The 27815-nt window shown below is 46.3% G+C and overlaps 1 protein-coding gene across 1 annotated transcript in view; it reads left to right on the top strand.

Moving 5' to 3' along the window:
* T265_10935 (hypothetical protein) overlaps positions 1–27253 on the top strand; it is a gene marked incomplete at both ends in the record, with an annotated part of 51014 nt that extends 23761 nt beyond the window's left edge. The window contains 19 exons of the mRNA XM_009177451.1: positions 16–135; positions 1123–1357; positions 1405–1518; positions 2765–2916; positions 10077–10313; positions 11394–12041; positions 12345–12655; positions 13372–13403; positions 15011–15359; positions 15410–15674; positions 16505–18636; positions 19930–20038; positions 20796–20920; positions 21312–21557; positions 21676–21931; positions 22966–23098; positions 24934–25019; positions 25388–25622; positions 27038–27253. Of these exons, the coding sequence (XP_009175715.1) occupies positions 16–135; positions 1123–1357; positions 1405–1518; positions 2765–2916; positions 10077–10313; positions 11394–12041; positions 12345–12655; positions 13372–13403; positions 15011–15359; positions 15410–15674; positions 16505–18636; positions 19930–20038; positions 20796–20920; positions 21312–21557; positions 21676–21931; positions 22966–23098; positions 24934–25019; positions 25388–25622; positions 27038–27162 (5910 nt within the window). The remainder of the gene's footprint in view (positions 1–15; positions 136–1122; positions 1358–1404; positions 1519–2764; positions 2917–10076; positions 10314–11393; positions 12042–12344; positions 12656–13371; positions 13404–15010; positions 15360–15409; positions 15675–16504; positions 18637–19929; positions 20039–20795; positions 20921–21311; positions 21558–21675; positions 21932–22965; positions 23099–24933; positions 25020–25387; positions 25623–27037) is intronic.
* Between the last annotated feature and the right edge of the window lie 562 nt (positions 27254–27815).

Below are 27815 nucleotides of genomic sequence, written 5' to 3'. Positions count from 1 at the left end.
TCATGTATGTTTCAGGCAGATGACCAGGACGCTCAAAATGCGTCTTCGAAGGAGGCAGCCGCCCAACGTGTTCCGGATGATATCCAAGGTCTACAGCGGGAACTAACAACTGTGCGGCAGCAACTGGACAAACAGGTTAGTGTATGATCTTCGCCACCGTTTTTCTATCCTTGCCTTATGTTTCAGGCTGAAATTGGACTGCATAAAGCTTGTTTGGGGTGGGTACTATTGTATGACCGTGACCTCCCTATATTTTCCAGAGTTGACCTAACGGAACAGATGTGCGTGATGTCACAGTATGACCGTGACCTCCCTATATTTTCCAGAGTTGACCTAACGGAACAGATGTGCGATGATGTCACAAAAACCTCTCTTGGCTACCATGTCTGTTGTATCCTCACTTTTTGAGACATTTGTTCTAGAGTTTGAGTCCTTCCTTGAGCGGTGCCTTCTGACTAATACATTAAATCTGTGCAAGGTCGTTCGTCTAAAATAGAAACGCACACACAAGAACCTAAGTAAATCAGCGAAGGGTTGAGTGAGCCACCTACCGTTGTTGGTTCAACGTTGGAACCGCTGTTAACGGATTTCGAAGTGACGCGCGAACAGAACTCCTCGGAATCTACTTGCATGGACCGGATGAATGTTTCCCTTGTTAAGCAAGTGGGCTTGAGATGGCTCATTGGCTCACGTGCGATCTTACTGACCCGAAGGTTTGTGTTTCCATCCCAACCTTAGCATCTCGACTGCTCCTGTCTAGGCTTGGACTGACCGACAGTATCTCAGCCGTCTCAGTACCTGCCGTCATGGCAGCTACACATCGAAGGGGCTTTACAACTGAACGATTATTGTTTAGGCAAGTGCCAGTCTGTGTAGAAAAACGTGCGGGAAACTTGTTTCCACCTTGATTAAAAAACTTGGCTGCAGAAAGGGTATCTCTTCTACTTCACGACTCACTTATTTGGTAGACATTATATTTTTTATTTTCGTGTGGTTGAGCGGGGAACCAACCGTTTGAATGATATATTATACGGTCTTTTACGTATCCAAACTGCGACTTGTTCCCCAGCCCAACTGACTTCCTTCACGGTTTGGGAGCTGTTTTTTCTTTGTTTGTTGCAGAAAGAAGAGTACGCTCGGCTCAAAAATGCCTACACTATCCTGGCAACCGCCACAAACATTGGTTCTCTGGCATCGGAGGCTATAACATCATTTGACGTGACGCATGATTTGGGCCAGCTGTCGAATTCCTCTTCGTTGGCTGAGTCCATTGGCGACTTGCCCACTGTAAGCACTCCGCCCTGTGCGTCGCGTTCTCCCGTCTTTGACGAAACTTCCAATTTGGATGAGTTGGTTGGTAAGTCGTTTGTTTCGGTCCTTTTAGTTTGTATTTACCTTTTCCAGTCGCACGGTCGCTTCTCCTCACGCGCCTGTTGTTTTCCATGTTGCTAGCAGCTAACCGTGGTTCGGCTGAAGACTTGTCTGCCAGGGACGTGTCTGGCACCGCTGTGGATGTTGGTAAAGCCCAGACTGCCAACGTTTCGACTGTACCGCCTAACACATTCAACCCACTGATTCTCCCGAGTCGCACCAGGGCCGCTTCTGGAGTAAGTCGTCGACTGTGCTATGTAGTCATTCGATCACCAACATCACTTGCAGTGGTAAACTGGTAATGTCTGTCGGTGTTTAACTGCCATACAACCACGAGATGAGGAAATCTTAGTAAAAAGTGCAGGGGCGGAGATGTGTCTTCAGGGATAACCACTAAGAATAAGATGCCTACGCCTTCAAATAGGGTTGAAATAAACATATGTACCTTTGGTACCATCAACCGGATTGATACAGACTTCTCTGGGAACTTCAACCAACATAAGATAAGCCCCCAACGATTGACCTAAGCCAAGCACTCCGCACTTGACGTCATGAGTGCCTTTAAGCGTTTCTAGCCATGAGCAAAGGGGATTATATGGGTTCCAGTCTTGAAGCTGTTAAGATACTACTTTCGTTTAAAGTTGCAGTACCGTAGGCCGTCTCTGAAAACTTTTTTAACAACACTTATTTGGTAGGTGGTGGTTGAGCAGACCTATCACATGTTGTAGCCATCATAATATGATGAAATAAATAACGATAGCCATGGACATGCTGCTCTATCTTTCATGGACTGCCCTCGGCTAACTCTTGCTACACTATCGAGAAAGCAGCAATCAATCATCTAACATCTCCATATCGGAGCGACCAAATTTCGCAACCACAAATCATGTTACCAGAAATCAGTGAGACTCCTTTGCATAGCAATTTGGTTTTCACCAGAGACTCAACTGAATCTCTTATCCATGCTGTTCAGTTGAAAACACAATCGATGTGCGAATGAGTGCATTTGTCGAGATTTGTCCAATTCGGGTTCACCTAGGACATGAGGTTGACGGAAACTCGGGGACTGCGCCTATCTGATGAGCCCCAAGAAGGCTGACACCGGGTGTGGGCTGTCGAGCAGTTTTCAGCAACCTGAAGTCTGAGTTCGCAACAACGTAATCTCATTTTGATATTTCGAGACCACAGGTTTTCCGTAGATCACTAACAACACTGTTCGCCGCTATTTGAATTCTTCGTTTGATTTTCAGTTGTGGTCGCTCGTGATTAGTTGACTGCGTTATTGGCCTTGTGGTAATTGGGGTCGGTTGATTCTTGTTTGTTCAGCGTCATCGATTGCTTTAAACACGGTCGCTTCTCCTCACGCGCCTGTTGTTTTCCATGTTGCTAGCAGCTAACCGTGGTTCGGCTGAAGACTTGTCTGCCAGGGACGTGTCTGGCACCGCTGTGGATGTTGGTAAAGCCCAGACTACCAACGTTTCGACCGTACCGCCTAACACATTCAACTCACTAATTCTCCCGAGTCGCACCAGGGCCGCTTCTGGAGTAAGTCGTCGACTGTGCTATGTAGTCATTCGATCACCAACATCACTTGCAGTGGTAAACTGGTAATGTCTGTCGGTGTTTAACTGCCATACAACCACGAGATGAGGAAATCTTAGTAAAAAGTGCAGGGGCGGAGATGTGTTTTCAGGGATAACGACTAAGAATAAGATGCCTACGCCTTCAAACAGGGTTGAAATAAACATATGTACCTTTGGTACCATCAACCGGATTGATACAGACTTCTCTGGGAACTTCAACCAACATAAGATAAGCCCCCAACGATTGACCTAAGCCAAGCACTCCGCACTTGACGTCATGAGTGCCTTTAAGCGTTTCTAGCCATGGGCAAAGGGGATTATATGGGTTCCAGTCTTGAAGCTGTTAAGATACTGCTTTCTGTTAAAGTTGCAGTACCGTAGGCCGTCTCTGAAAACTTTTTTAGCAACACTTATTTGGTAGGTGGTGGTTGAGCAGACCTATCACATGTTGTAGCCATCATAATATGATGAAATAAATAACGATAGCCATGGACATGCTGCTCTATCTTTCATGGACTGCCCTCGGCTAACTCTTGCTACACTATCGAGAAAGCAGCAATCAATCATCTAACATCTCCATATCGGAGCGACCAAATTTCGCAACCACAAATCATGTTACCAGAAATCAGTGAGACTCCTTTGCATAGCAATTTGGTTTTCACCAGAGACTCAACTGAATCTCTTATCCATGCTGTTCAGTTGAAAACACAATCGATGTGCGAATGAGTGCATTTGTCGAGATTTGTCCAATTCGGGTTCACCTAGGACATGAGGTTGACGGAAACTCGGGGACTGCGCCTGTCTGATGAGCCCCAAGAAGGCTGACACCGGGTGTGGGCTCTCGAGCAGTTTTCAGCAACCTGAAGTCTGAGTTCGCAACAACGTAATCTCATTTTAATATTTCGAGACCACAGGTTTTCCGTAGATCACTAACAACACTGTTCGCCGCTATTTGAATTCTTCGTTTGATTTTCAGTTGTGGTCGCTCGTGATTAGTTGACTGCTTTATTGGCCTTGTGGTAATTGGGGTCGGTTGATTCTTGTTTGTTCAGCGTCATCGATTGCTTTAAACACTGTTTACGAATGCAGCTGGGATATTACTGGGTTGCTTAAACATGGGTGGCACAATGGAAGTGCGACTGTTTGTTTGGAACTGCGAACCTTCCGGTTACTAGACTCCGATCCTACCTACCTGAGCTATCTCAAACTCAAGATTTTTGGATAAATCTGTGGCGTACCCTAACCGGAATTCGGAGCACGAAGATATTTACAAACATCGGTAGGGTTCCATCCATATTACAAGGCTCTTTTGAAGTCGAGAGAAACGGTGGTGTGCTTCAGGCTGTTCAAGTTCTTGACTTATTGGGAAGCAATGGTTGATGAACCCCTTACGGGATCCAATACTATGTTTGACTGACTGGCTAAACGTCGAGGTTTCGCCGACCTGATGTTCCAACTTTCGTGAATTCCGTACTTCAATGGTCCTTTGCGTTTCTTGAGATTCATGGTACCCCTATGTTTCTTTGTTCAAACTCGGACTACGTCTGAGCTGAGGTTAAATTGCTCATCTGGTTGGATTTTGTTCTGAGATTGCAACGAGTTATAGTGACTGTTATGGGATCCAGTGGCCTATGTGTACTCCCTCGGAAGCAATGCAGACACGGTATCCATCACCAGCTGTGATTGTATCGTCCCAGTTACGGTCATTACACAACGGGCTTTATTGAGTTGCTTTGAGATGTGACCTAAAATTTTTCCGTCGCTAAATGAAGAGTTCGCTTTTTTCCTGTTTATTGGGAAACCTAGCGGAATAATCGGCAGTTGACATCTTAACCACGCCAATGATGATCGGTGGCTATGCGATCAGTTTAACTCCAGGGTTGTTCAGCATCAGGGGCCACACAGTGTGAAACAGCGGCGAGCACCGCATCCAATTCTAGCAGTACAGGAAAACTGGTAACCTGTATAAAGTTACAAATTACGTCCGCAGTTGGCAGTTGCGTTTTGCATCTAAACGAAGCATTCAAGAAAGGCGTGTTTCTGATGAACCACAGATGGCATGGAGCGCAACAGATGGATACGACTAACTGCTAATGTTTGATTCATTTGATTAGCTACTTCCATGTCAACAAAGCACTATGTCATTTGCACGAAGGCGCTCATCTAATCGATCAGGTCTCCCAAGTTGAAGCAGGATACTGCATTGCCACAAAAATGCCGTCTAGTGGAATCATTACCACAGCTTTTCATTGAGTGTGGATAGCTGCACAGTAAACCGGTAATCACAAGCAGTCTATACTATGAGTAGGGTGGCCAGGTTCTTATTGAAAATCGGAGCCAAATTATCTTGTTGATCTGGACCAGGGATAGAAGAACCTGAGGCGATTTACTGGCGCTTCCGTGGTGATTTAGGGAGGGTGTACTTTTGACCTGCGAGTCAGGTTCTGTTGAAGCATGTGCACCCGAAAGGGTGGCACTCATACGGGTGGTTGTCATTTGGCTGGACAATATGCGGTTGTTTTGAGCGACAGCCTTCTGTTCGATCATTGAGGTGAGTTCTGTCTCGAAGTCCTCCAAGCATGTGCAGGCAGTGGTTCGCTCTGTCAGGTGTTGTATTTTTTTCTGAGAAGAAGATTGCGGTTTTCCAAGCTTACCTGAAGTCTGTCACGGTGGCGCAATTTCGACCGTCCCCGAGTGCGTTCCTCAGTTTTCAATTAGCTGTAAGCCAGCTCTGTCAGGATTGTTTCAGCACATTCGTTTTGCGTGACCTCTACAGCACAATTGTTCGCATATCAGTATGCACTCGAATCTGTAGATTTTGGCTCTGGAGAAATTTAGTGTTCAGAACCCGATCTAATCAATGCACCCGGTGTTTTACACAGGCCGTGTGCTCTGCCGTCACTATGGAGTCCGTGCTTCAGTACACAGTAATGTAGGTAGTACGATAACTCGGTGCACTGTTGTTAGGCAGGAATCCACGCGGATCCCACTACACCGCACGTCTTTAGGCGCTGCTACGGCCGAGAAGCCTAGCCCGCTCGAGGTTGGCCCAAAATTCGGGACGCTTGCCGGTCCGGCATCAAGACGAGATCTGATTGGTCAACAATCTGGACCCAACAGCCAATCATGACCCAGTATTGGCCAAATGCCGGTTGCCAATGGAGCTCCAGAACGCGTCAGAAATTCCAGAAAGTTATAGCCGCTTACGCTATATATACGAAGCGCTGTACAACTGTTCCTGATTTCGTTTTGGGCGTTAATAGACCTTTGTGCACCTTTGGTGTTTGTTTTGACGTGAACGCTAGCTTGGAAGGCTCAGACCGAGAACTAAGCTGAGGAAAATACAGTTACAACAACTGTGGCCTTGGTGCCGACACGTAGGTTGCGATTGCTCCGAGCGTCCCTATGGGGGTGACTGAGTAGAGCGCTTGCTGGGTACATAGTTCACTGTCGTTTGTGAACAGAGTGCAAACATGAGTCTCTTAGCAACACTTCAATCCGCACACGGCGTCTGTGAGCGAATGCCGGGGAGCATTTCGAGGTGTAGGTAGTACGATAACTCGGTGCACTGTGACCTTGGTGCCGACGCGTAGGTTGCGATTGCTCCGAGCGTCCCTATGGGGGTGACTGAGTAGAGCACTTGCTGGATACATAGTTCACTGTCGCTTGTGAACAGAGTGCAAACATAAGTCTCTTAGCAACACTCGGCGTCTGTGGGCGAATGCCGGGGAGCATTTCGAGACAGATAGAGAAGTTTCAAGCAGCACATCGATAACGCGGTTGAAGTGTAATGGTGAGTGAGGCCAGCATTACGCTACTGAACGTCGTGAATTCAGACGAAAGTCTATCCGCATGCATCTACAGGAGTTCTTATTTACCCTTGTAATGGATGTAAATTTTGGAGGGACACCTTTGACCGCCTGCCATCTCCAAAAATCCTGACGATTGACGGAGTCGAAAGCAGCTTTCAGAAAAAAGAACCAANGTTTAACTCCAGGGTTGTTCAGCATCAGGGGCCATACAGTGTGAAACAGCGGCGAGCACCGCATCCAATCCTAGCAGTACAGGAAACCTGGTAACCTGTATAAGGTTACAAATTACGTCCGCAGTTGGCAGTTGCGTTTTGCATCTAAACGAAGCATTCAAGAAAGGTGTGTCTCTGGTGAACCACAGATTGCATGGAGCGCAATGGACGAATACGACTAGCTGCTAATGTTTGATTTATTTGATTAGCTACTTAAATACCGTAAATAGTCTGGAACTGATGTATGATTTACTTTGGCGATTTAGCTCGCGATAACTCATGTTATGTTTCGTCGCCAGTGGCAGTCTTTGAAACTACGTCTCAAAAGGTGGTCTTTTCGGCATCGGGGAGTGCACTTTTGTGCAATTTGACAAGTTCACGTGAGCGTGACTACAAAGTGATCGCAATGCATTAGAAACATCCAGACCCTGGTTCATCGGAGAACAATTTTTATACACAACATTTACTTGCATTCAAAAGTTCAACACAATAATATCAGTTTGCTCGCCAAAATAACAAAATGTGCACAAATCGGCACCACGGGGGCCTACTGAGTTACGGTGGTAAATATTCGAAAGTGGAGCTTTAATTCGCATCAAAACAAGGTTGAATTCGGTGGACACATGAATTGAATTTGATATCTAGCGAATGCTCGGGAATTTTTAGAAATCCGGGAGTCGACCTAAGCACTTTGTCACCATGTCAACAAAGCACTATGTCATTTGCACGAAGGCGCTCATCTAATCGATCAGGTCTCCCAAGTTGAAGCAGGATACTGCATTGCCACAAAAATGCCGTCTAGTGGAATCATTACCACAGCTTTTCATTGAGTGTGGATAGCTGCACAGTAAACCGGTAATCACAAGCAGTCTATACTATGAGTAGGGTGGCCAGGTTCTTATTGAAAATCGGAGCCAAATTATCTTGTTGATCTGGACCAGGGATAGAAGAACCTGAGGCGATTTACTGGCGCTTCCGTGGTGATTTAGGGAGGGTGTACTTTTGACCTGCGAGTCAGGTTCTGTTGAAGCATGTGCACCCGAAAGGGTGGCACTCATACGAGTGGTTATCATTTGGCTGGACAATATGCTTGTGCAGGCAGTGGTTCGCTCTGTCAGGTGTTGTATTTTTTTCAAGGTCTGAGAGGAAGATTGCGGTTTTTCAAGCTTACCTGAAGTCTGTCACGGTGGCGGAATTTCGACCGTCCCCGAATGCGTTCCTCAGTTTTCAGTTGGCTGTAAGCCAGCTCTGTCAGAGTTGTTTCAGCACATTCGTTTTGCGTGACCTCTACAGCACAATTGTTCGCATATCTGTATGCACTCGAATCTGTAGATTTTGGCTCTGGAGAAATTTAGTGTTCAGAACCCGATCTAATCAATGCACCCGGTGTTTTACACAGGCCGTGTGCTCTGCCGTCACTATGGAGTCCGTGCTTCAGTACACAGTAATGTAGGTAGTACGATAACTCGGTGCACTGTTGTTAGGCAGGAATCCACGCGGATCCCACTACACCGCACGTCTTTAGGCGCTGCTACGGCCGAGAAGCCTAGCCCGCTCGAGGTTGGCCCAAAATTCGGGACGCTTGCCGGTCCGGCATCAAGACGAGATCTGATTGGTCAACAATCTGGACCCAACAGCCAATCATGACCCAGTATTGGCCAAATGCCGGTTGCCAATGGAGCTCCAGAACGCGTCAGAAATTCCAGAAAGTTATAGCCGCTTACGCTATATATACGAAGCGCTGTACAACTGTTCCTGATTTCGTTTTGGGCGTTAATAGACCTTTGTGCACCTTTGGTGTTTGTTTTGACGTGAACGCTAGCTTGGAAGGCTCAGACCGAGAACTAAGCTGAGGAAAATACAGTTACAACAACTGTGGCCTTGGTGCCGACACGTAGGTTGCGATTGCTCCGAGCGTCCCTATGGGGGTGACTGAGTAGAGCGCTTGCTGGGTACATAGTTCACTGTCGTTTGTGAACAGAGTGCAAACATGAGTCTCTTAGCAACACTTCAATCCGCACACGGCGTCTGTGAGCGAATGCCGGGGAGCATTTCGAGGCAGATAGAGAAGTTTCAAGCAGCACATCGATAACGCGGTTGAAGTGTAATGGTGAGTGAAGCCAGTGTTACGCTACTGAACGTGGTGAATTCAGACGAAAGCTTATCCGCATGCATCTACAGGGGTTCTTATTTGCCCTTGTAATGGATGTAAATTTTGGAGGGACACCTTTGACCGCCTGCCATCTCCAAAAATCCTGACGATTGACGGAGTCGAAAGCAGCTTTCAGAAAAAAGAACCAACCGTGGACGTTTGGAAGGGTGGCGCAATCGATGCATTCTCTTCTAGGGCAAAAACCAATTTGATATTCGCGCATCTATTTCTCCCGGCAATCATTGACAATGCAAAATGATACTGAATAGCACCTTGGAAATTACGGCTAACAGACTGATGCCACGGCGGCTTTCGAATGACGTCATTGCGCCGTTTCGCAGACTTGGATCAGGGTGAGGCTCCCCATTTTATTGGTGTTCTTTGTTTGTTCCATTCCATCCGTAGAGTGATCACCATGGACTCACTGTCCTCTCTGAAAAGTGGAGTTCAGACCATCCGGACCGGGTGCTTGTTCGCTTTGAAGGGATAATGTCTCTGGATTTTTGTTGATGGCGGGCTAGTGGGAATGTTTGATTCAGGCTCATTGGGTCTGTGATTGATGATATATTTTTTTTCGGCATTATTATGATTTGCTGACCTCGACAGTATCCCGTGTTGACTTGGTTGGGTCGGATTGCTTGCCTGTAAAATCCTCCAGTAAGGTTCCAATAAATTTCCAGTGAGGTCATGTCGAAATGGTTGATATGCTGAAACTCGCGGAAGTTGATGTTGTTGATGTGTTGGTCGTGAAGTGAGGACAACTAACGTATAACGACCGCCTTGCTATTCCTTCTGTGCTGCAGGGAAGGCTTTCGACGACAGTCTATTTCTATCACCTTTTCGTTCCCATGTGCTTGTTTTCTTTTTCCCTCAATGGTAGACGACAGCATGATTTAGGTGGTCTTGGTCTAACGAAGAGACTGATGCCAATTCACTTCTGTTATAGCTATCTGCTAGTTGTGTGGGACAACCTCTTTCTGTCGAAACGGTTCTCAATCTATCATTACCGGGTGTGCTGGATCCTGATAGCCAAGACGTCCGTCGTTTGCCTCACAACAGTCCTGCAATTTATGATGGACAGACCACCCCTCGTTTCGAACCGCAGTCGTTAGCCGGACTTCGTACACTGTACAGTCTGATTCATGGCCTAAAGTTGCAACTGGATGAAGTTCGTTTCACTCAGGTTAGTGCTGCGTCCTTCTCTTATTAAATGAAATCATGGTACCACCGGGTAGTGAGGCCTACGCAATCAGCGTAGACTGTACTAAAGTGTGAGCCTTAGTGTCAAGGATGAAATATCTGTATTTTTGACGTATTCAGTGCTTATACTTCATGAAAGTTCGATAAACCTGAGCCCCACGCCTGAAAGGGCCAAACTCATACGTCTTTTGGAGATATTCAACTATTTACTTGCGTTATCTTTCCGGGCCATCACCGCCTCTTAACTCAAAGAAGAAAACTATCTGCCAGCTTCTCCACCCTTATAATGAGTAATTGAAGGGTCAAGGTTGAGTTGGAACTAATTGTCTCTCAGCTGACCGGTCGTGCGTTATCCAGTGGATTCCCTTGAGTTCAGTTAAATCATGATGATGGTGGTGACGATGACAGTATAATCTCGGGTGTTTTGACAAGGTTCACAGCCATTTGCAGTCTTAGTGACCGTTTTTTGCATGTTCATTGCCACACCCCTCTTACGTAGTTAGATTTCAACCTTTTCCGATTGGTTTATGCGGAATACCAGCAAAACGGCTTGTAGACGACTATGTATAGCTACATCCCTTTTAGAAAACGATTTTTCTTTTACGTCACACAGTTTCGGTTGTACACTGATTATCTGTCCGACTTTTGTGCAAAAGTGGCACGCTTCTATGTAACAGGGTATTCCACTTGACCTCAGATCTCAGAGTTGCCGGATGTGGCTCATGACGCAGTTTGATAGCCTAACGGATACAGCTTGCTTTCAGTCATCATAGAAAGTACTCAGATGTATTTTCTGTCAAAACTTGGAGCGTCTTTTATCGGAAAATGATTTCATCTCTTTCTCCGGTGGTTGTTTTCGGGATGAGCTATTCCTTTACAGGGAAGGACCCCTGGCTCTTACTAACTGAGGCAATTTTCAAAGTAACTGTAAGTTGAAGTGAAAACTAAGTTTGCTAGATATCCTTATGAGCTTTAAGAAGGTTGAAAGGGATATGGGATTCTCCTTAGTTTTCCCACAGACTTTATTTGTAACAATTCTACTTACCTTGTTTCCAACACACAGCACTCGTTTGTTGAAATGGTCAACCGAAGTTTATCAGCAGTTGTTCTGGACAATTCCACCAACTCATTTCCCGAAAATATGACGGAGCCACGCAAGAACGTCGGGATCGGGACATCCTTTCTCTTCCCTTCTGACTGTCAGAAGGGTAACTCATCAGTGCAGATATCTAAAGCTGATGCGACCTACGGTGGAAACGAGACAATTTTGGAGAACTTACAACGCAGCTTCCTCATTCGACCCGATTCAGATGTGGATCTGGATAAATCCTCGACGTCTGTAAGCAACGTGAACAAAACGCTTGGAGAGTTACGGGCCTATCCTCGGTCACCTGGACGCCCGTTCTGTCCACCCCACCCAGTGAACCAGCCGAACGCTAACGCGCCTCGTATCGCTTCGATACTGAAGTCGAAGAATCCTCTAGCTCGTGTGAAAGCCACATATCAGGCGGCTTCTGTCAGCTGGTGCGACGATGCTCCCACACAGCCAGCAATGGAGATCCCACATCCACTGAGCATTAGCTTCAATGTGGACGACCGCTCCAATTCATCACGTCCCTCTTCACGAATAAGTTTGGAGCAGTCAGTTGTCGGCGATTTATCGCTTGTCGAGTGGCAGAACAAAGAATTGTTCGAACGCCTAGCCCGCGCGGTATGTTGCTTTGGATGTTTTTTTTTTTGCGAATTATAGGCTTAACTTTCGAATGACACTAAGTGTGCAGTTTTGCGTGTGTCATGCATATTGGGGTATCTTCATGTAATCGGTGAATAGTTTCTGAATGGAGCTAAGTTTACTTAATGGGCGCTACGCCTTGTGGAATTTTGTTATTCGGCCAAGATCCAATACCGTTGCGGTTGCCTAATTTCGGGCGATTATGTCTCCATTTGCACTTCCGCCATGAGTACTTGTCCTACCAAATCTAATGTTGATTACTACGTTCTTGTCTCACTACAGACTGCAAAATTGCGCGATGCACTGGATGAATGTGTTGAGGCCAGTTCGCAGTTGTGGGCTGGTGAAACGGAAAACTCGTTGGCCAAGTTGTTCCACAACACCTTGGAACTCTCACATCAGGATGAGGACCATGGGGACAACAAAACACCGGAGCGTTCCAAAGCCGCCGATTGGAACACCAGCGGTTTGGCTCCCAATCAAAGTGTGCAGTTCGATGGGCTGCATCCGCAGTTAGATTCGGCCCGCATGAGCAATGATGTTAGTTTCAGTCAGCTATTTGGTCCCGCGTGGTCTGCCGCACCGGATTCATCGTAAGCTGTTTCTCATACCAGATTACGTTGGGATTTTCGGTGTGTAAACTGACCACACCTTCGGTCGTTCACAGGTTGATTCTTACATTTCTGTCGATTATGGTTAGGATCCACGTGTGTATTAGGTGCAGTTCGGATGTAGAGTAACTCCAACTTTCCCGTGTTGCTGGCACATTCTGCGTGGTTTTGTAACATGTCGTTATGATAAAGGAAGGAAAGGGAACATGCGCTGTGGTCACGGTTTACTGACCCTATCCCATGCTTTCGCCTTCAAGCTTGGTTCTGTATTACACTTTGCATGGCAGCTAGGCACCGCAAAGGTGTTACAGCTGTACGATCCAAGGCGTGGCTGTATGTCCCACACTGTCCCACTTTCCGGTGATCGAAACTGTAGCAGCTGGAACCAATGTGCTTATGGTACACGGTTTATAGCTGATAAATTAAAATTGAAAAAAAATTGACTGACCATATTCTGCGGTTAGGCCTAGTGCTGCTTGGAATTGACAAGTGGGGCGCCGACCCCGAGGCAGCGCCATCGTTGAGGGTCACATTTTAAAAGAGTCTAGGGGAACGTACCCACATATTGTACTGCTAGTTTCTTCACGACTAAAGCTAACCTCTTAGTTGAATGACATCGCGCCTTATCTACTGAGGCCATATACCCGCTTTGTTTTTTTCACTCTCAACACTGTCCACCTACCATTTTGGTGTTTCAGATTCTCAGAGAAAACTGACCAAAAAGTTTCTGGTGAGTAGTCCCTCTCTATGAACCCTGGTGATGTATCAGTTAGACATGCTTGCTTTGCATTTTTACCCTTCTCCAATTCTGGTCGTACTGAGTCTTGGTTTCGCGATCATGTGATATTTCATGTTTCATGATCCAGTGACCCCTAAAGAGGGTGCATTGCGGAGGCCATAAACGGACAGAGTGGTATGTGATAAGGTTTTGTGTGCGAGTGCGGCATGTATTTGGAAATTAACGCTGTCGCGGAAGAGAGCACCACCTCCAAACTTATAGAGCTTTGTGTGGCTTGCCACCTCAAAGCTTCTGCCACATTCGTATCTTGAACAGTAACACAAACTGCGTTCGTAATGTATTCTCTCTCACTGTATCCATTCTGTTTACACAACTCAAAGTTTTGATAGCTGCAAGTTCACTCGCCTGCAGTTGTCCGTTTATTCCTTGCCTTCCCTTTTCCGTTTAAAGGATGGGTTCACGCTTGGATATATTCACCCCTTTTCAGTTCCGTCACTATCCTTCCATGCTATTTGTACATAAGGCTTCGAGTTTATGCAACCAAAATGCATTATTTACAGAGCTTTCTTGCCAAACCGAGGTCCTCTTTGAATTGTTTTCGATCCGAAGTTGCCCTCGTCCTCGGAACCCCGGCTCCGATGGTTGTAAGGCGCTTCTGCTTGTCTTCCTACGTTGACGATGCACTCGCGGCCTGGAAGATACAAGCGTACACCCTCTCCCTAGTCGTGTATGTCCTTCCTCCAGGGAGAGGTACTGGAAGTTGTGCACGTCCTTCTCAACCGAACGATTCTCAGCCCATCCAGTCCAGTTTTCATCAGCCACTTGCTGCTCCACCTACTGTGGTATATCAAAAGGCACGATAGCTTGAAACAGCCATTAATGATTACACATGAAGAATACTTGTAGAGTGGTCACATAATTTCTTGAAAGGTGAACTGGGGTTGGACAAGACGCGTGGAGCTAAAAATGCTTGGTTCTGATTGTCATGGTAGTCTGTCTGCTGCACATCCGTCCAGTCAGCCTGATGCTCGGTCATTTCTAGTTCGGTGGGGTTCTGTGCTATTTCCCTTCCGTTCCCCTCTTTTCGTCCGTAAGTTTGCTATCGTCTATTTCTGGTTGCATCTATGTCTCCTCGAACGTTGCTGCCCTCCACTTATTCCTCCCAGAGGTCCGTATTGCTTCAAAGTTGCGACGATGACGTCACGTTTTCAATTGTCTCCTCTGAGTGATTTATCTTCCGTACAGCCGTGTTACGCAATTATTGGTCTATTCACTGTATGATTTATCGTTTTTGAAGTTTTTCATGTCAGAGTAGTGGAGACTCGGGTTTCCCCCAGAAGTTCGGTGTCTTTGCTGATTGGAAATTTTCTTCCATCTATAATCCTTCATGAGACGACGCTCAGTGTGCTCCACTTTCAGAATTATTCGCTAGTTCAACGCGCGTTTTCGAGATGTTCTGGATCATAGACACTCCCTTTTTGTGTAATACACTTAGTTATTTAGTGGAGAAATACTGCGACTATTTAGTGTGCAAATTGCTTAATCTTTGTAAACCACGGCGGTGTGTAAACTGTTGCCGTATTTTGTTCCTTTTTTAGCCGATACGCAAACTGTGACGTCGAAACCCTGCACTACGTCTGCGACGGTGACTAGCACCACTACCACCGCACAGGCTTTCACCGACCCCACTGATGTTGTCACGCTCCATCGTTACGTGGCTTTGCTAACACACGCTTTGTCTGTGTTGCGCCGAACCATTTCGGATTCCATGCAATGTCACGCGACCTCATGCTCCGAAGCTCCTAATCCTGATGTTGACCCGCATTGGCTGGTCTCGTGGGTCCAGTCAGCCACTCACTGGTTCCATTCCTATATGGACAACGAAACGGTATCGGATCGTTCCAAGGGCACCGTTGACTCCGTGGCAGCCACCGACAAAGATGACGTGTAAGTCACTTGTCACACCTGGCAACCTGTTGTATTCCAAATTACCACAGAACTTCCGATATACTGCCTTACTACCTTTGCTCCCCCACCCCACTCGACTGTTTTCTAACCTGCTTCTGTTTTCTGCGTAGTGAATCTTTGCTGGAATGCCTGGAGCGTGTTTTCAACGACCGAATTGACGACTGGGTCCGGGATACGAAGCAGCACTTTGCTGAGCTGGCCGCAGCCCAAAAGAAGAACGAGGAATTACTAATTACCGTAAGCCGGCTGGAAAGTGAAGTGGTACAGCTGTCTGAGGAAAAGAAGCTCGCTAAGGTAGGGTTCGAGTTCTACCAACCTCCTGCTGTGTGCTTGGGATATGCTTGGCTTTACTTGTTCTGCCGCATGGGGACAGTCGTTCTTATAGATTTTTCTTGGACCTGTAGGCTGCTTAGTTTGATACTTTGTGTCGTTATTACCCAACACTGGTGTGTCCTTGAAAAATGCGGATTTGAACTCTCCTGAGGAGATCCCCTATCCTCGGGGAGTAGTGTACCAGATCATGGCTGACAAAAATACTGGGGTCATCATCAGTTGGTGCAGTGTTTATAGCTGATGATCTTGGAATACAGTTATGCATTGGTATTGATAGTTGATGTAATTAAAGCGTGAATCCGGGAGGAGCAGTATACTATCCATCAGGAGTTGCCATGGAACGCTATGCATTTTATCAACAGCTTGGATGCTTGTCATCAGACTGCTCGAATGGACCGCATCTATCAATGTCTCGAGGTCCGAGTGTACCTCTTCTTTGGGTCCCCATCCATAGTGACAATGGTCGATGCAGCTGGGTTTACTAGTACTGGCTTCTATAATTCGCTGTCATTCCTTGACCCCCATACTCGTCCCCCCAACTCCTCGTGGTTACGGAGAAAAGGCTCTTCGAGGGAGTTGCTCTACTGGCATACGAAGCGCGTGATCGAACCAGCACAATCTATCGATGGCGAGTTATCCCGAAAACCGCCTGATCTACTTCAGCTATGAACCTTTCAGGGAGTTAGTCCCCTTTCTAGTGATCTTTCTTTGGGGTCTGTATTGTTTTACCCTAGCAGGCACCTGTTACCCCTACGGAAATCATATAGACATCTTCTTTTTCCTTTCGTCAGAACAACTGTGAAGATCTTTGTCGACAACTGGCTAGTCTCCCAATCGAGCAGGACCCTAATCTTCGTGCTGCTCCTGACTTCCCACAGTACTCAGCGGACAGAGGTGATCAACAGTCCGTTTTTGGTCGATTAGGCCGGATATTCAATGTCGGTCAGTCCAAACTTGCCTCGACCGTAGCCAGTCCCAAGAGTGATGTGGTCGAAGGTTCATGCCGTGGATCGGCTGTGTGGAATGCTGCTCTGGAAAAGGAACGTGATACAGTGTTGCATCTTCTCCAGTCCCATGGATTCGTTGTTGAATCATCTGGTTCACTGTCTTGCTGTGTGGAATCGATTCTGACCGATCTGAAGGAAACACACAATCAATGCTCCCAGTTGTCCAAGAAATTGACAGATTTTGTTCCACGATCGGACTATGACCAAGTTAATGATGCTGTACAAGGCCTCCGTAACAGACTTGATCAAATAGAGCAACAACGGGCCTACATTAAGCAGCGTATAGGATTGCTGAATTTCGAAGTTGATCCCAATGATTTTACCGACTGTGTGGATCTACTCCTGTCCGAATTGTCTTCGTTGCGCGGTAGTTATCAGCAGTTAACCAGGGAGAATTCGCATCTGCGCAACAAACTAGATAGCTCTGTGTCTAAGAAAGACTATGTGGAGTGTCAGAATCGAGTTGATGAGCTACTGGAAGAACTAAAGCAACTCCAAAATGATGCTGAAGTTGATTGCCGTATGGCTGAACGTGCTCTATCCATACTAGCACCTTTGGCACCTGCCCCAGTAGAACCTTGCCTCCCCGATCTAGTTGAATGGATTGTGCATGAGCTGACAGAACAACGGTCTACTGCGGACCAACTTCGGCGTGATCAAAACCAAGCGGTTTCACGGGTCTGCGCCTTGTGTGAAACAGATTCGCCCATGACCTTTTCCGAGTGTCTCGACTTGCTGCATCGGAAGTGGATTGAAACACAGGCCGATCTCAATGCTCTGATGACTGAGCGGGAACGAGTTTTTCTTGTGTTGAAAGACATCCAGCCGGATTACGATGCACATAGTTTGTTGGACTGCATAAATTCCTTGATATCCTCGTTGACACAAAAGCAAAATGATCTTGAAGCCATGCGCGAGTACTATGCGAAAAATTCTGTCCCTTTGACGGAACACGCAAAGCTGCAATCTGACTTGGAATTCGTATGTGACGAATTGGATCAGTGCAGAATCAGAGCTGACGAGCTTGAAGCCGAGCGGAACGAACTCTTACGTTCTTCAGTCCCACTAGAGGAACATCAGGAATTACACCAACAACTTTCTGATTTGGAGAAGCGTATGGTTGAAAATAAGCGTATATTTGACGCACAGCAACGTCAGATTCGTCATATTCTTTCAGATGCAGTTGTGGATCCCAAAGAGGACGACGTGGTTCGATGTGTCGAAGTTCTGTGTGAACAGCTCGCTGAACGGCGACAGCTGATTGCTTCACTGGAAGCCCGCTACAACACTGTTGTCACAGATTGTGAAAACTTGAGGCAACAAGTAGCGAAAGGTGTGGCCGAATTAGACAAGCGATCGGCACGTCTTGAGCAGGAATATGAAAACCAGCTGAGTACTACTCGTATGGAACTCGAAGGGAAACTCTCTCAGTGCCTTTTGGAAAACGAAAAATTCGTTAACGAACTGGAAGAAAACCGAGAAAAACTTCGGAATTTGAACAGCTTGCTTGAAGCTCGCCAAGCCGAATCTGATTGTCTCTTGGAACAACTAGCCGAAATGGAGGAGGAACTGCAATCAGTGCGGTCTTCTCTGAAGGCGAAAAGCGAAAGCGCCCAAGCTGCCGTCGAAGCAGCATTGGCTCATGAAGAGCGCGCTAATGCGTTGCAATCGCAGCTAGACTGTCTGCGAGCTGAACATGCTCACTGCATGATCCGCCCAGCCACTGTGAATACACAGACCTCACCTGTTGGTAAATCCAAGTCAACCGAGGAGGTCAATACGGAGTACGCCGTGCGAGCTCCACGACCAGACTTTACCGACACCATTGACCCACAAAGTGTGATACGCTCGCGGAAGTATGGTGAACTGAAGGCTGTGGCTTTTGAGATCAAGGAAAAGCTTGTACATCGAACCAAGTTAGTTTTAGATTCCTGGTATTTTCCCGTGTCCCATGTTTTTTATGTTTCAGTTTCACTCATTCGTGTTCTGCAAATTACACCTTTCACTGCAAGTAAAAGATACCAATCTGAGTACTTGAGAGAAGCCCACCTCTTGCGAATTTTATATATTTTCGTTTACTTATCTCAATTGAGTGCTTCTGTCGCCCGGTAATGAGTTGTGTACGGATTTGTGTCGGGTTGTTTCTATCCAAGAATGGCAGCCAGCACATCATTACCTCCTTTTCGTTCAAAGGTTGATTTACAGGGACCATCTGGTTTGCCTCTGTCTGGGTTGCATGTGGTAAATATCATAGAATTGTGGATACACGGCGCGAAAGACCAAGTGGTTAGTTGTTTGCAAAAGTTGATGCTTCAGATTGGCAGTCAATGGGTAGGCAAGTATACATTTCACAAATGTGTGGAGGTTCAGACAGTTGTGCTTAACTGTGAGGTCCAGGATTCGGTTCTCCGTTTACTTTCTGGTGTTGCTCAGGCTTGAACTAACCCGGTAGTAAGGGTACTTCTCTGCTGAGTTTATGGCTAAAAGTTGAATGCAAGGAAATGGGATTAGGGGGGTTTGAATGTAGATCCAAGCATATACTGCAAGGCAAAAGTTGACGTCTTGGAGGGTACAGGATCCAGCGTCCTCCCCCTTCCCGGGCGAGTTCTTTAGCAAGTGATCTCATTATGACACCGCCTTATATCGCACACATTTGTGTTAGCTCGGTTGGTCCAGCCGACGGTATCTCTCTGGCTTAAAGGGTCAGATTTGCAATGTACCATATTCCACCCAGGTAAATTTCGTTCACAACCCATCGTTTACGTTTACTGGATTGTACAATAAGTGTATAAACTAATCATGTCATCATCGACAGCATGACATCAGTGTACAACACTGCTTCGCGGCCGTACAACCATGGTTTGTTTGAAAGCCGTATTGTGAAGAAAATATTGATGGTGGACGAAAAAGTGACTTAGTGCTAGCTCACTACAATCATTCTAAGTACCTACACCTCCAGACGCGCATTCAGGCAATCTGGATGGAAATTGACAGCGAGAACGCCAGTGTCAGCCGAATCTTGCAACGTCTCCATCCATGCTCAGTGGGGATCACGCGGTCACCATCCTGGGAACAGGTAGCACCAACAGGATCTAAACGTTTCGTAATTTCATTCGTACCCCGGTCAACTTATCGCAAGTTTGCAAAGTTTATTGAGAACTACTTTTCGATAGGTTAATTCCTGCTCCTTTTTTCCGCTGTGTTCACAGCAAATTGGAATCGGCGCTAACTGAAGTGGCGCGCCTGCGTAGTGTGATACAACAGGATAAGGAGCACGCCAGTCGTGTACTGGAAGAAGTTGAAGATCTACGTAAACAAGTGAGTTGTGCGCTCCGTTTTATCCTTTGGAAAAAGAGAACTACCCCTTTAAAAAATCATTCGGCTGTAGCACACTTTCGGTACCTGGCTGCCATGCCAATGGAAGAAGGTACAAAGGCCCGGATACTGTGAGGTTGCCCAAGTCTAGACAGAAGTGGTCGAGATGCTAAGTTTAGGTTCGAGCCATGGACCTTCGGGTCCCCAAGCTGGCCCATTAACCACAGTTCGGTATAGCCCACGCTGTTCATTGTTATAGATTTTACCCCACTGGTTCCGTATGAATGGTGTGCGCGTGGATTTTGAGTTGATCCCTCAACTAAGATAAAAAAAGATGATCGTTCAGCGTAGGTTGATGTAACTTTCGAGCTGAGTTTTAGTCCAATTTGCAGGTTATTTGCAGTTTGTTTATCGAAAAGCTTCCAACCAAATCAATTTAACGTCCAGCTGCGTAGTCGGGTATTGTAGGCAGACAGACTGAGGATATATATTGTCGTTCAGCTGTAACATCCCTCGGTGCCTAGCTGCCATGCCACCAGAAGGAAGCATGAGGGTTGCCCGACCCTAGACTTGGGAAGTCGAGAGCGAGAGGTCGGGTTTGAATTACAGGCCTTCCAGTCAGTAAATTCGCGCTCTAACCACTGAGCCCTTCCGCCTCCTCAACTAGTGTACAACTAGTATCACGTAGTAGATGCATCACAAGCCACTTCACCTTATTTTACTTCACTGCTGCTTTCTGTCCACTTTTCGTTTCATTCAGGCTGTGCGCAAGAACAAAATGATCCGTGAGCTTGAGACCGAAGTGGCGCGGCTACGAGCATTGGTTTCGAATTCCGGTTGTCCACAACCTGTACTCAATGCTCCGGACACGCACTCATCTGCACGGTAGGTCGTTTATCTCTCCGTGTCTGTTTTAGTCGGTTCGGAGTGTCAATGTATCTGTTCGAACACTGGTCAACACTGCAGTGAATTTGCCGTGTTGTTTACCATTTGCTTGCAAGCACTATTTTGACCAGACATCTTGGAAGAGAACTATACTTTTACGAATTATGTCGTCGTATTTAGGTGTATCACGTAGGTTATAGGGTGGAAACAAAGAAATCGTAGCTATTCGGAAGATCTGTCTGGTAGCCTCTAAGGGGCCACGTGTGTCCACATCGGCGCTCCTTCCAGCCCCGGTCTTTTGTGACATCTATACTGTATTTATACTATCTAGCTATATCTAATCCGACACCTATACTCTGACGTGGATCTAACTGGTGTTCCCGTTTCACAGCACTCCTTCTCAACGGGAACAACCCCGTGGTGCCCATTGTCGGGTCGCCATGAATGGCAGTCTAACTTCATCTTTTCGTGCATCCTTACTCCAACATCCGGACACACCTTCCATAAACGACCCCGAGTTTGAACGCGATATATCGGTTGTAAATGCATCACTGACGACTTCGGCAATGAATTCCCCGGACCAGTTTCCAGAACGCGAAACCGTGCCGCCGGAACGTAGTTCCTCGCCACCGTGCAAGTGAGTGCATTTCAATGTCGTGTGTTACTGCTGATTGGTTTTTACGTCAGTGGTAGCTCAGATAATTAATCATTTAGAAATGACCAGTTAAACTTGCCATATTTCTTTTCTCCTTAAGACGTTGCGAACAACTTTGTCATGTGGCTGTCAACCTACAGCGGTTGAGTTCAGAACTTCAACGGCACGTGAACGTTGATTTGGACGAGGAGCTTTCGCTCCTAGACACACTGGAACGACAGACGGTTTCAACGCAAATAGTCACCTCACCGCTGCCTTCCCAGAAGTCCACACAACCTCGAGATGCGCGTTCCACCCAGGTTTCCATGGCAAGCGCACTAAGCTCTAGCGTGGACGAGTTAAAAGTGAACATTCAGGTGGGCCTGGAAAATATTCTTGTTTCCATGAGTTGAGTTGTATCATGGTTTCATCGATTCTTGAGTGCGATTATAAGAGTTCCTCAATGCCACTGCTTCTTTTTCTCAAGATCATCTTTTAATTTTTTCGAGTCAGCGTTTGTATTAACCATGATTACTGGCTCTTTCTAGGTGATTTTCTGTTTTATATTTTTTACGCGCCTATGAATGTGTATGACAGTGATCACTGTCTTCTCCCTTTGCCGAACTAGGGGAGGGCTGGGGATGTGATCTTCCGGCTAGATGGGTAGGGTTAGTTTTGCGATTTGGTTTTTAATCGTCCTGTCAGTGTACCACAGGGTTGCTGAGAACTCTTCATTACTTGCCCACAGTCGTTCCTCAGCATACTGACTAGACCAACGCCCTGTAGGACATGAAGCGTCCCTCTTCTAGCATTGCTAGGTTGCCGCTAAATTCAGTCCAGATTGTTATTCAATGCTGTTCTTGCTGGATTCCTCGCTCGCCGTCTGTGTTATTAAACTGCTGTCAGAGGATTCGCCAAAGAGAGTTTCTGGTACACTGCCGATCGGACAGCCCTTTTCTCTAATTCCAAAGACAAGGTTTGCTTTTTGGTGGAACTGTTTTATGGTCTTACTGGGAGATGTTGGGATGTCATTTAACGTCTACTGCCCTGAGACGTAAAACATGTATGTGTGCTAGGTGTTATCTACATCAGTGACATTTTCGTTCCGAATGTTTCCAACTATTTCGACCGCAAAATCTTCTGAGCGAGTTTAGTCAGAAAATGTTTGGTTTTCATTGTTTCATTCATACGACAACCCTTCACATGTACACTTTCGCCCGTCCATCTTTTCCGGATCTGAGTGTTTTCCCGCGATAGCTGAGAGGCAAAGTACTGTTAACAGCCTTGCATTGATACCTTAGATTGAACCTGTGCAGGTTTTGGAAACTTCGTTAACTAACTTTGTGCAGTGGCGTACCAATTCCGCCTCCGGGCTACTTGACATGTTCGAACCTTTTTCACTCTCTTTCAGTCTTTGCATCATGCGCGGTCGCGTTTGCAACATTACGCCGGGGAAGTGGATCGTATCTGCTCTGTTTTGGTGCGCCGCTCGCATGACACCGGTGGCGCCGCTTCGCCCCGAAATGTTTCCAACGCTGACTTGGGTAATTTCATCCTCTACTGTGCCGTTTGTTTTACGTCCCCCGTGGGCTCCATTTAGGTGATACAAAGATTGTTTCGTAGTGTAAAACCTCATCACGTTACCCAGAGTATTTCCCATGCCAAAAAGGTAATAACATAGTATCTTAAAAAGTACTGGTGTTAGCAGGAAGCGAAAAAAGTGTTCGGCGGACAACGCTCCCGAATTGTGTCTGGTTCAACCTTTATCTGACTTGGTCAGATTACATTACTCGTCTGCGTCAGTCGCACGGTACTGTAAGTGTCCTTTCTCAACGTCAATAATACGATCACAGTAATCTGTGAGCAGTGGACATACCACCCTGGATTTTGAACTTGACGGGGTGAACTAAGTGAACAACAGCGTTGGACTAAACTGGCGATATCCAAAATATTGCGTATTTCCATCCAACACACTATCTATCATTTGATTGCTGACCACTCTTCCAAACTGTTTCGGAACGACTGCGTTTGTGACGCACTTTTAGAGCATGGAGCAATTAACCCATTGTTTGCTGATCAGCTTCTGGGCGTGTGAGAGTGTATGGTGAACTCTCCGAAACCCTCCTTACTAAAAGTGGTATATGGCAAAGATGTCCAGTCTTTCCATTATTGTTCAACTTCGTCATCGATGCAGTAATGAGGCGGACGGCGAAAGGTCTTCAGAACCTCAGTGTTCAAACTGTTGCTGGTTAGAACCCTGTCGATCTGAAGTACTCGGATGACATCGCCCTCACCTTTGAATACCAAGGCAAAGCACAAGCTTGTTTGATAGACTGACTACCGTCATACCCTTTTTCCGCATGTTTCTAGCACCTTCAAAGTACATAGTCCTGCTTCGCAATGTGGGGTCTCTAAACGTATCCCTTACAATTTAAGGAGAATCACTAGAGGTTGTGGAGAATTCCACATACCTCGGTAGCTTTATTATGTGTAATGGAAATGTGACCGACAAAGTCAGCGAACGAGTCTCAAAAACTCGAATGACGTCTGCCAATTTGCTTCACTTGTCCTTTCCTGAACGGCGGTCAAGTTTTCTCGAGCTTTCCTCTTTTCCTCTCCTATTGGTTTACTTCGCCACTGCTTTCGTGCGCTCAGAAACCGTATGCTGCGCAAGCTCCCTGCTACGCTTCGGTTTCGAGATTTAGAGAACCCGGCATTTCCCATGGCGCGTTTCAGTTCAAAAATGATAAAGTCGTATCTATGCGGTGGGTAACTCTGATGAAGATAACTGGGTCCTAGAGGCAAGGTTTCTGCGTGAAAGCCACTGGGTTTGACCAGATGGATTTCATCTTGAGTCGGATAAACCAATGTCTCAATGCGCTGCTCCCCCCATTGTTCTCTGCGGCAGCTGAATCTGACGCATCGTTGAGGAATGTTTGCCGTTGCCTAAGAATACTGGAAGCCGCACGGCTTCTCGTGATCGGAGCGCCACGAGCATAAGCACTCTATTGCTCATGGCCGTCTCCATTCAGCTCACTACCTCTTGTGAGGCACTAGGTGATGTTCACTAGGATCTATTGCAACTCAATGTTGTCTTACTGTGTCGAGATTGCATTGATTGTGGAGTGCTCCTTCCGAAAGTGTGCGATGAAAATCTGAACTCTCGGAACATGGCAAGTGAGTGGGACCTGCTTGAGGCTTGATTGACCTCCGAACATTTTCAACCTCGTGTGACAACTTTGGTAGCTTTTTTCGTAGACAACTCGCCGTTTACTCCTCCAAATTTTCTACACTCGACATACAAAACTGGTGTTTTAAGAATTATTCTCGAAATTCTACCCTGCTAACTCACTTTTGTTGATCTCTTTCCACCCTTCAGGAATGGTCACTGGTATGATCGCTCGAAGCTTCGATTCACTGTCTCGCATACGCCGTCGCTTGAAAAGTTTCTTCCGTGAAATGAATGTTAGTCATTTTCTGCTGTGTACACGGAATTCTTTCCGTTTCCTTTGATGTTGTCTCTTTGTGACATCTTCTGGTAACCAACATATGCTTCTACATTCTCATTATATGACTAGGAAGGTTCGTTGACTCGATGGTGAATGCATGACCCACCGATAGAAAAGCTTCACTCGTTTTGCTGTTTGGGAGTCATTTTGCGTCGTCATTTTAATGCAATGCTACTCACTCAGGCGAAATGATGAATTCTCTGGTTTGTGGTTACGCTCAACAGTTCATATGAGAGCACTCTTGCTTACCGTTCAGCGAAAGTGTAATGGTCACCTTTCTTGGTTAACCGAATAACCGCACTTCACTCCTACATTTGTGTGCAGCTCTCCGACAATGCGACTGGGACGAAAATCCTTGCCGACTTGCGGGCGGTTATTCACGATCTAAGGACTAATGACTCAAGTCTGGCAAGCGTAAGCATATCCTCGGATCATCTCGGCGGAAAGGAAAATGTAGCACCGCAGATCCTACGACCGGATTCCCTTTCCAACCAAGCTCAAATATACCGCCGTCAGTTTCGTGAGCTCGCACGCGGTCTAGATTCGATGGCCAAAGACCGTAAGTCAGGTGTCTGAATGGCTGTAACGCGCCTTTTTTGTTCTGAAATAGATGATCAAAGTTTTCGGTGCAGCGTGATTGTATTTCGATGTTAACTGCTAATTTCCGGGAACTGAGCTTGAGCTCTTAACTGAAATGATCATCGAGCCGTGTGCCTTGAACAAACGTTCAATTAAGAATAGCATGTGTTCGAAGACTTCCTGCTCGAAGTAGCCGAATATCAGTCTGACTGAACAGGTGCCTCCCGAATCAACTGCGGAAGCATGTCCTGGTTAGCTGGAATATGGGCCATTCCTAATTAGGCATTCCCAGCTTGGTGTTCCTAGTCACATCTGAAAGACTCTAGTTCAATATTGTGATTATTTGATTGATGCCGGTGTACTGAGAACAGCTGCCTGAGTGGGTGGAACGGCAACTGGACTCTAATGATTGTCCTTAACGCGCTTTGTTCATTTCATTTCTTGCTTCACTTGTGACAGCCGGTTGTCGTCCTGGATGGGCGTGAACTGTTTCCTTAGCCTGTTGAACTGTGCTGAACAATGTTCATAGCCTCTCACAGTATGTTGACCACAGTACCCCCTTGGATACAGCATCTCGGTCATCCAGGTTCGAGGTTGCGTCATAAGGTATGCATCAGCAACGTTAATTTGGGAATGTAGGGCATCGGCTGCCGTGGAACCACATTTGGATGTTTTAAGTGGAACCCCGTTGTGAGATGAAGAGACGAAGAGAGTGAGAGACGAAGCTGGCTGAGGGTGCTGCCAAGGTATGCATCAGCAACGTTAATTTGGGAATGTAGGGCATCGGCTGCCGTGGAACCACATTTGGATGTTTTAAGTGGAACCCCGTTGTGAGATGAAGAGACGAAGAGAGTGAGAGACGAAGCTGGCTGACGGTTGCTGCCACAAATATTGGATGTCCACTGAAGTCTTCGCGTCTCTGTCTTGAATACAATTTTCCTATCTTTGATACCTGATTTATGGAATTGAAGGATGTGGAACACTAATATATTGTCTGGACTCGGTCAGCTTGCATAGAACGATCGCCAACATCCCACCAGGGTGGTTTCCGCTTCTCTGTTGATGGTGGGAAGCTCTTGCACCGTAGTGACTTCCTCAGAAACTCATTTTCTAACCATTTTTCATAAAATGAGTACCTTCTTTCGTAATTGTAGACTTTGTTTCTTCCGACACGTTCAGCACAAACGGGTGTAAACCCTAATGTATGGCGAATTGGTCTCCTTAGGTTTGAGAGATACTTCCACGGGTGGACTTCAGGGCACGAGTGGCACGTTGTATATTTCCGAAGTGGAACACGCAACTTCAGGATAATTTATCTCCTTATGGGCTTTACCCCGTCTGTTTACTCGTTTACTGTAACCAGGTGCCATATTCGTTTTCTGTTTTTTGTTTCAGTCACCCAAACAACGAATGTTTTGAGGGCCACTAGAACGAATTTGGAACGCACTACTACCGGTTTGTCAGTCCCGGATGTGTCACCGATTCCTGTCATGAAACGTCCCTCATCCAGAACAACGTAATCCCGATGTGACTTGATTTTACGACCTACTTTCTCCAACTTTAAACTTATGATAGTATCTTGTTGTCATGACCCTTTTACCGATGTTCTCATACACCATCCTTATGTTATCTCTTGTTTGCAACACATCTTTCCGCAAGGTTGGGTTGCGTTTGTGGAGATCGCCATAAATTTCAACCCAGTTGTCAGGGCTGCGGTTTGGATTGTCCGAAGAATATTTATCCGCTGGAATAAAAATACCAGTCTCATCAATATATTTCGCCCGCATACTGACCTATCCGAATGGTTTAACCGAGTTCGCAGTGTACACATGATTAAGGCTGGGTTGTGTTCTTACTCGATCTTCGTTCAGCGATCATGTAGCAGCCGAAGACTTCGGCCAGTGGCGATTCAGCCCTGGTTTGATAGGTACCTGTTTGGTTCCAATCATGTCCAACCTGGAACTTTTTGAGTTCAGTGTCTGTGTAGTGTCTTATGTAGATGACAGCGCGTTAATCTCACTTTAGGAGGATAGAATGTTCCGGAAGTATCTTGCTTGTTTCATTAGTAGATTATGTCAACTGATCGGCTGTTTCGGGTTCTTCGTTCCTTGGTTTCGAAGACCTACAAAAATAGGAAAAATGTTGAAAGTTTGCCTTGCACGTTGGAAGGTCA

The sequence above is a fragment of the Opisthorchis viverrini genome, assembly GCF_000715545.1.
Source record: "Opisthorchis viverrini unplaced genomic scaffold opera_v5_424, whole genome shotgun sequence".
Taxonomy (NCBI): Eukaryota; Metazoa; Platyhelminthes; class Trematoda; order Opisthorchiida; family Opisthorchiidae; genus Opisthorchis; species Opisthorchis viverrini.
This window is presented reverse-complemented; position numbering and strand designations above follow the sequence as displayed.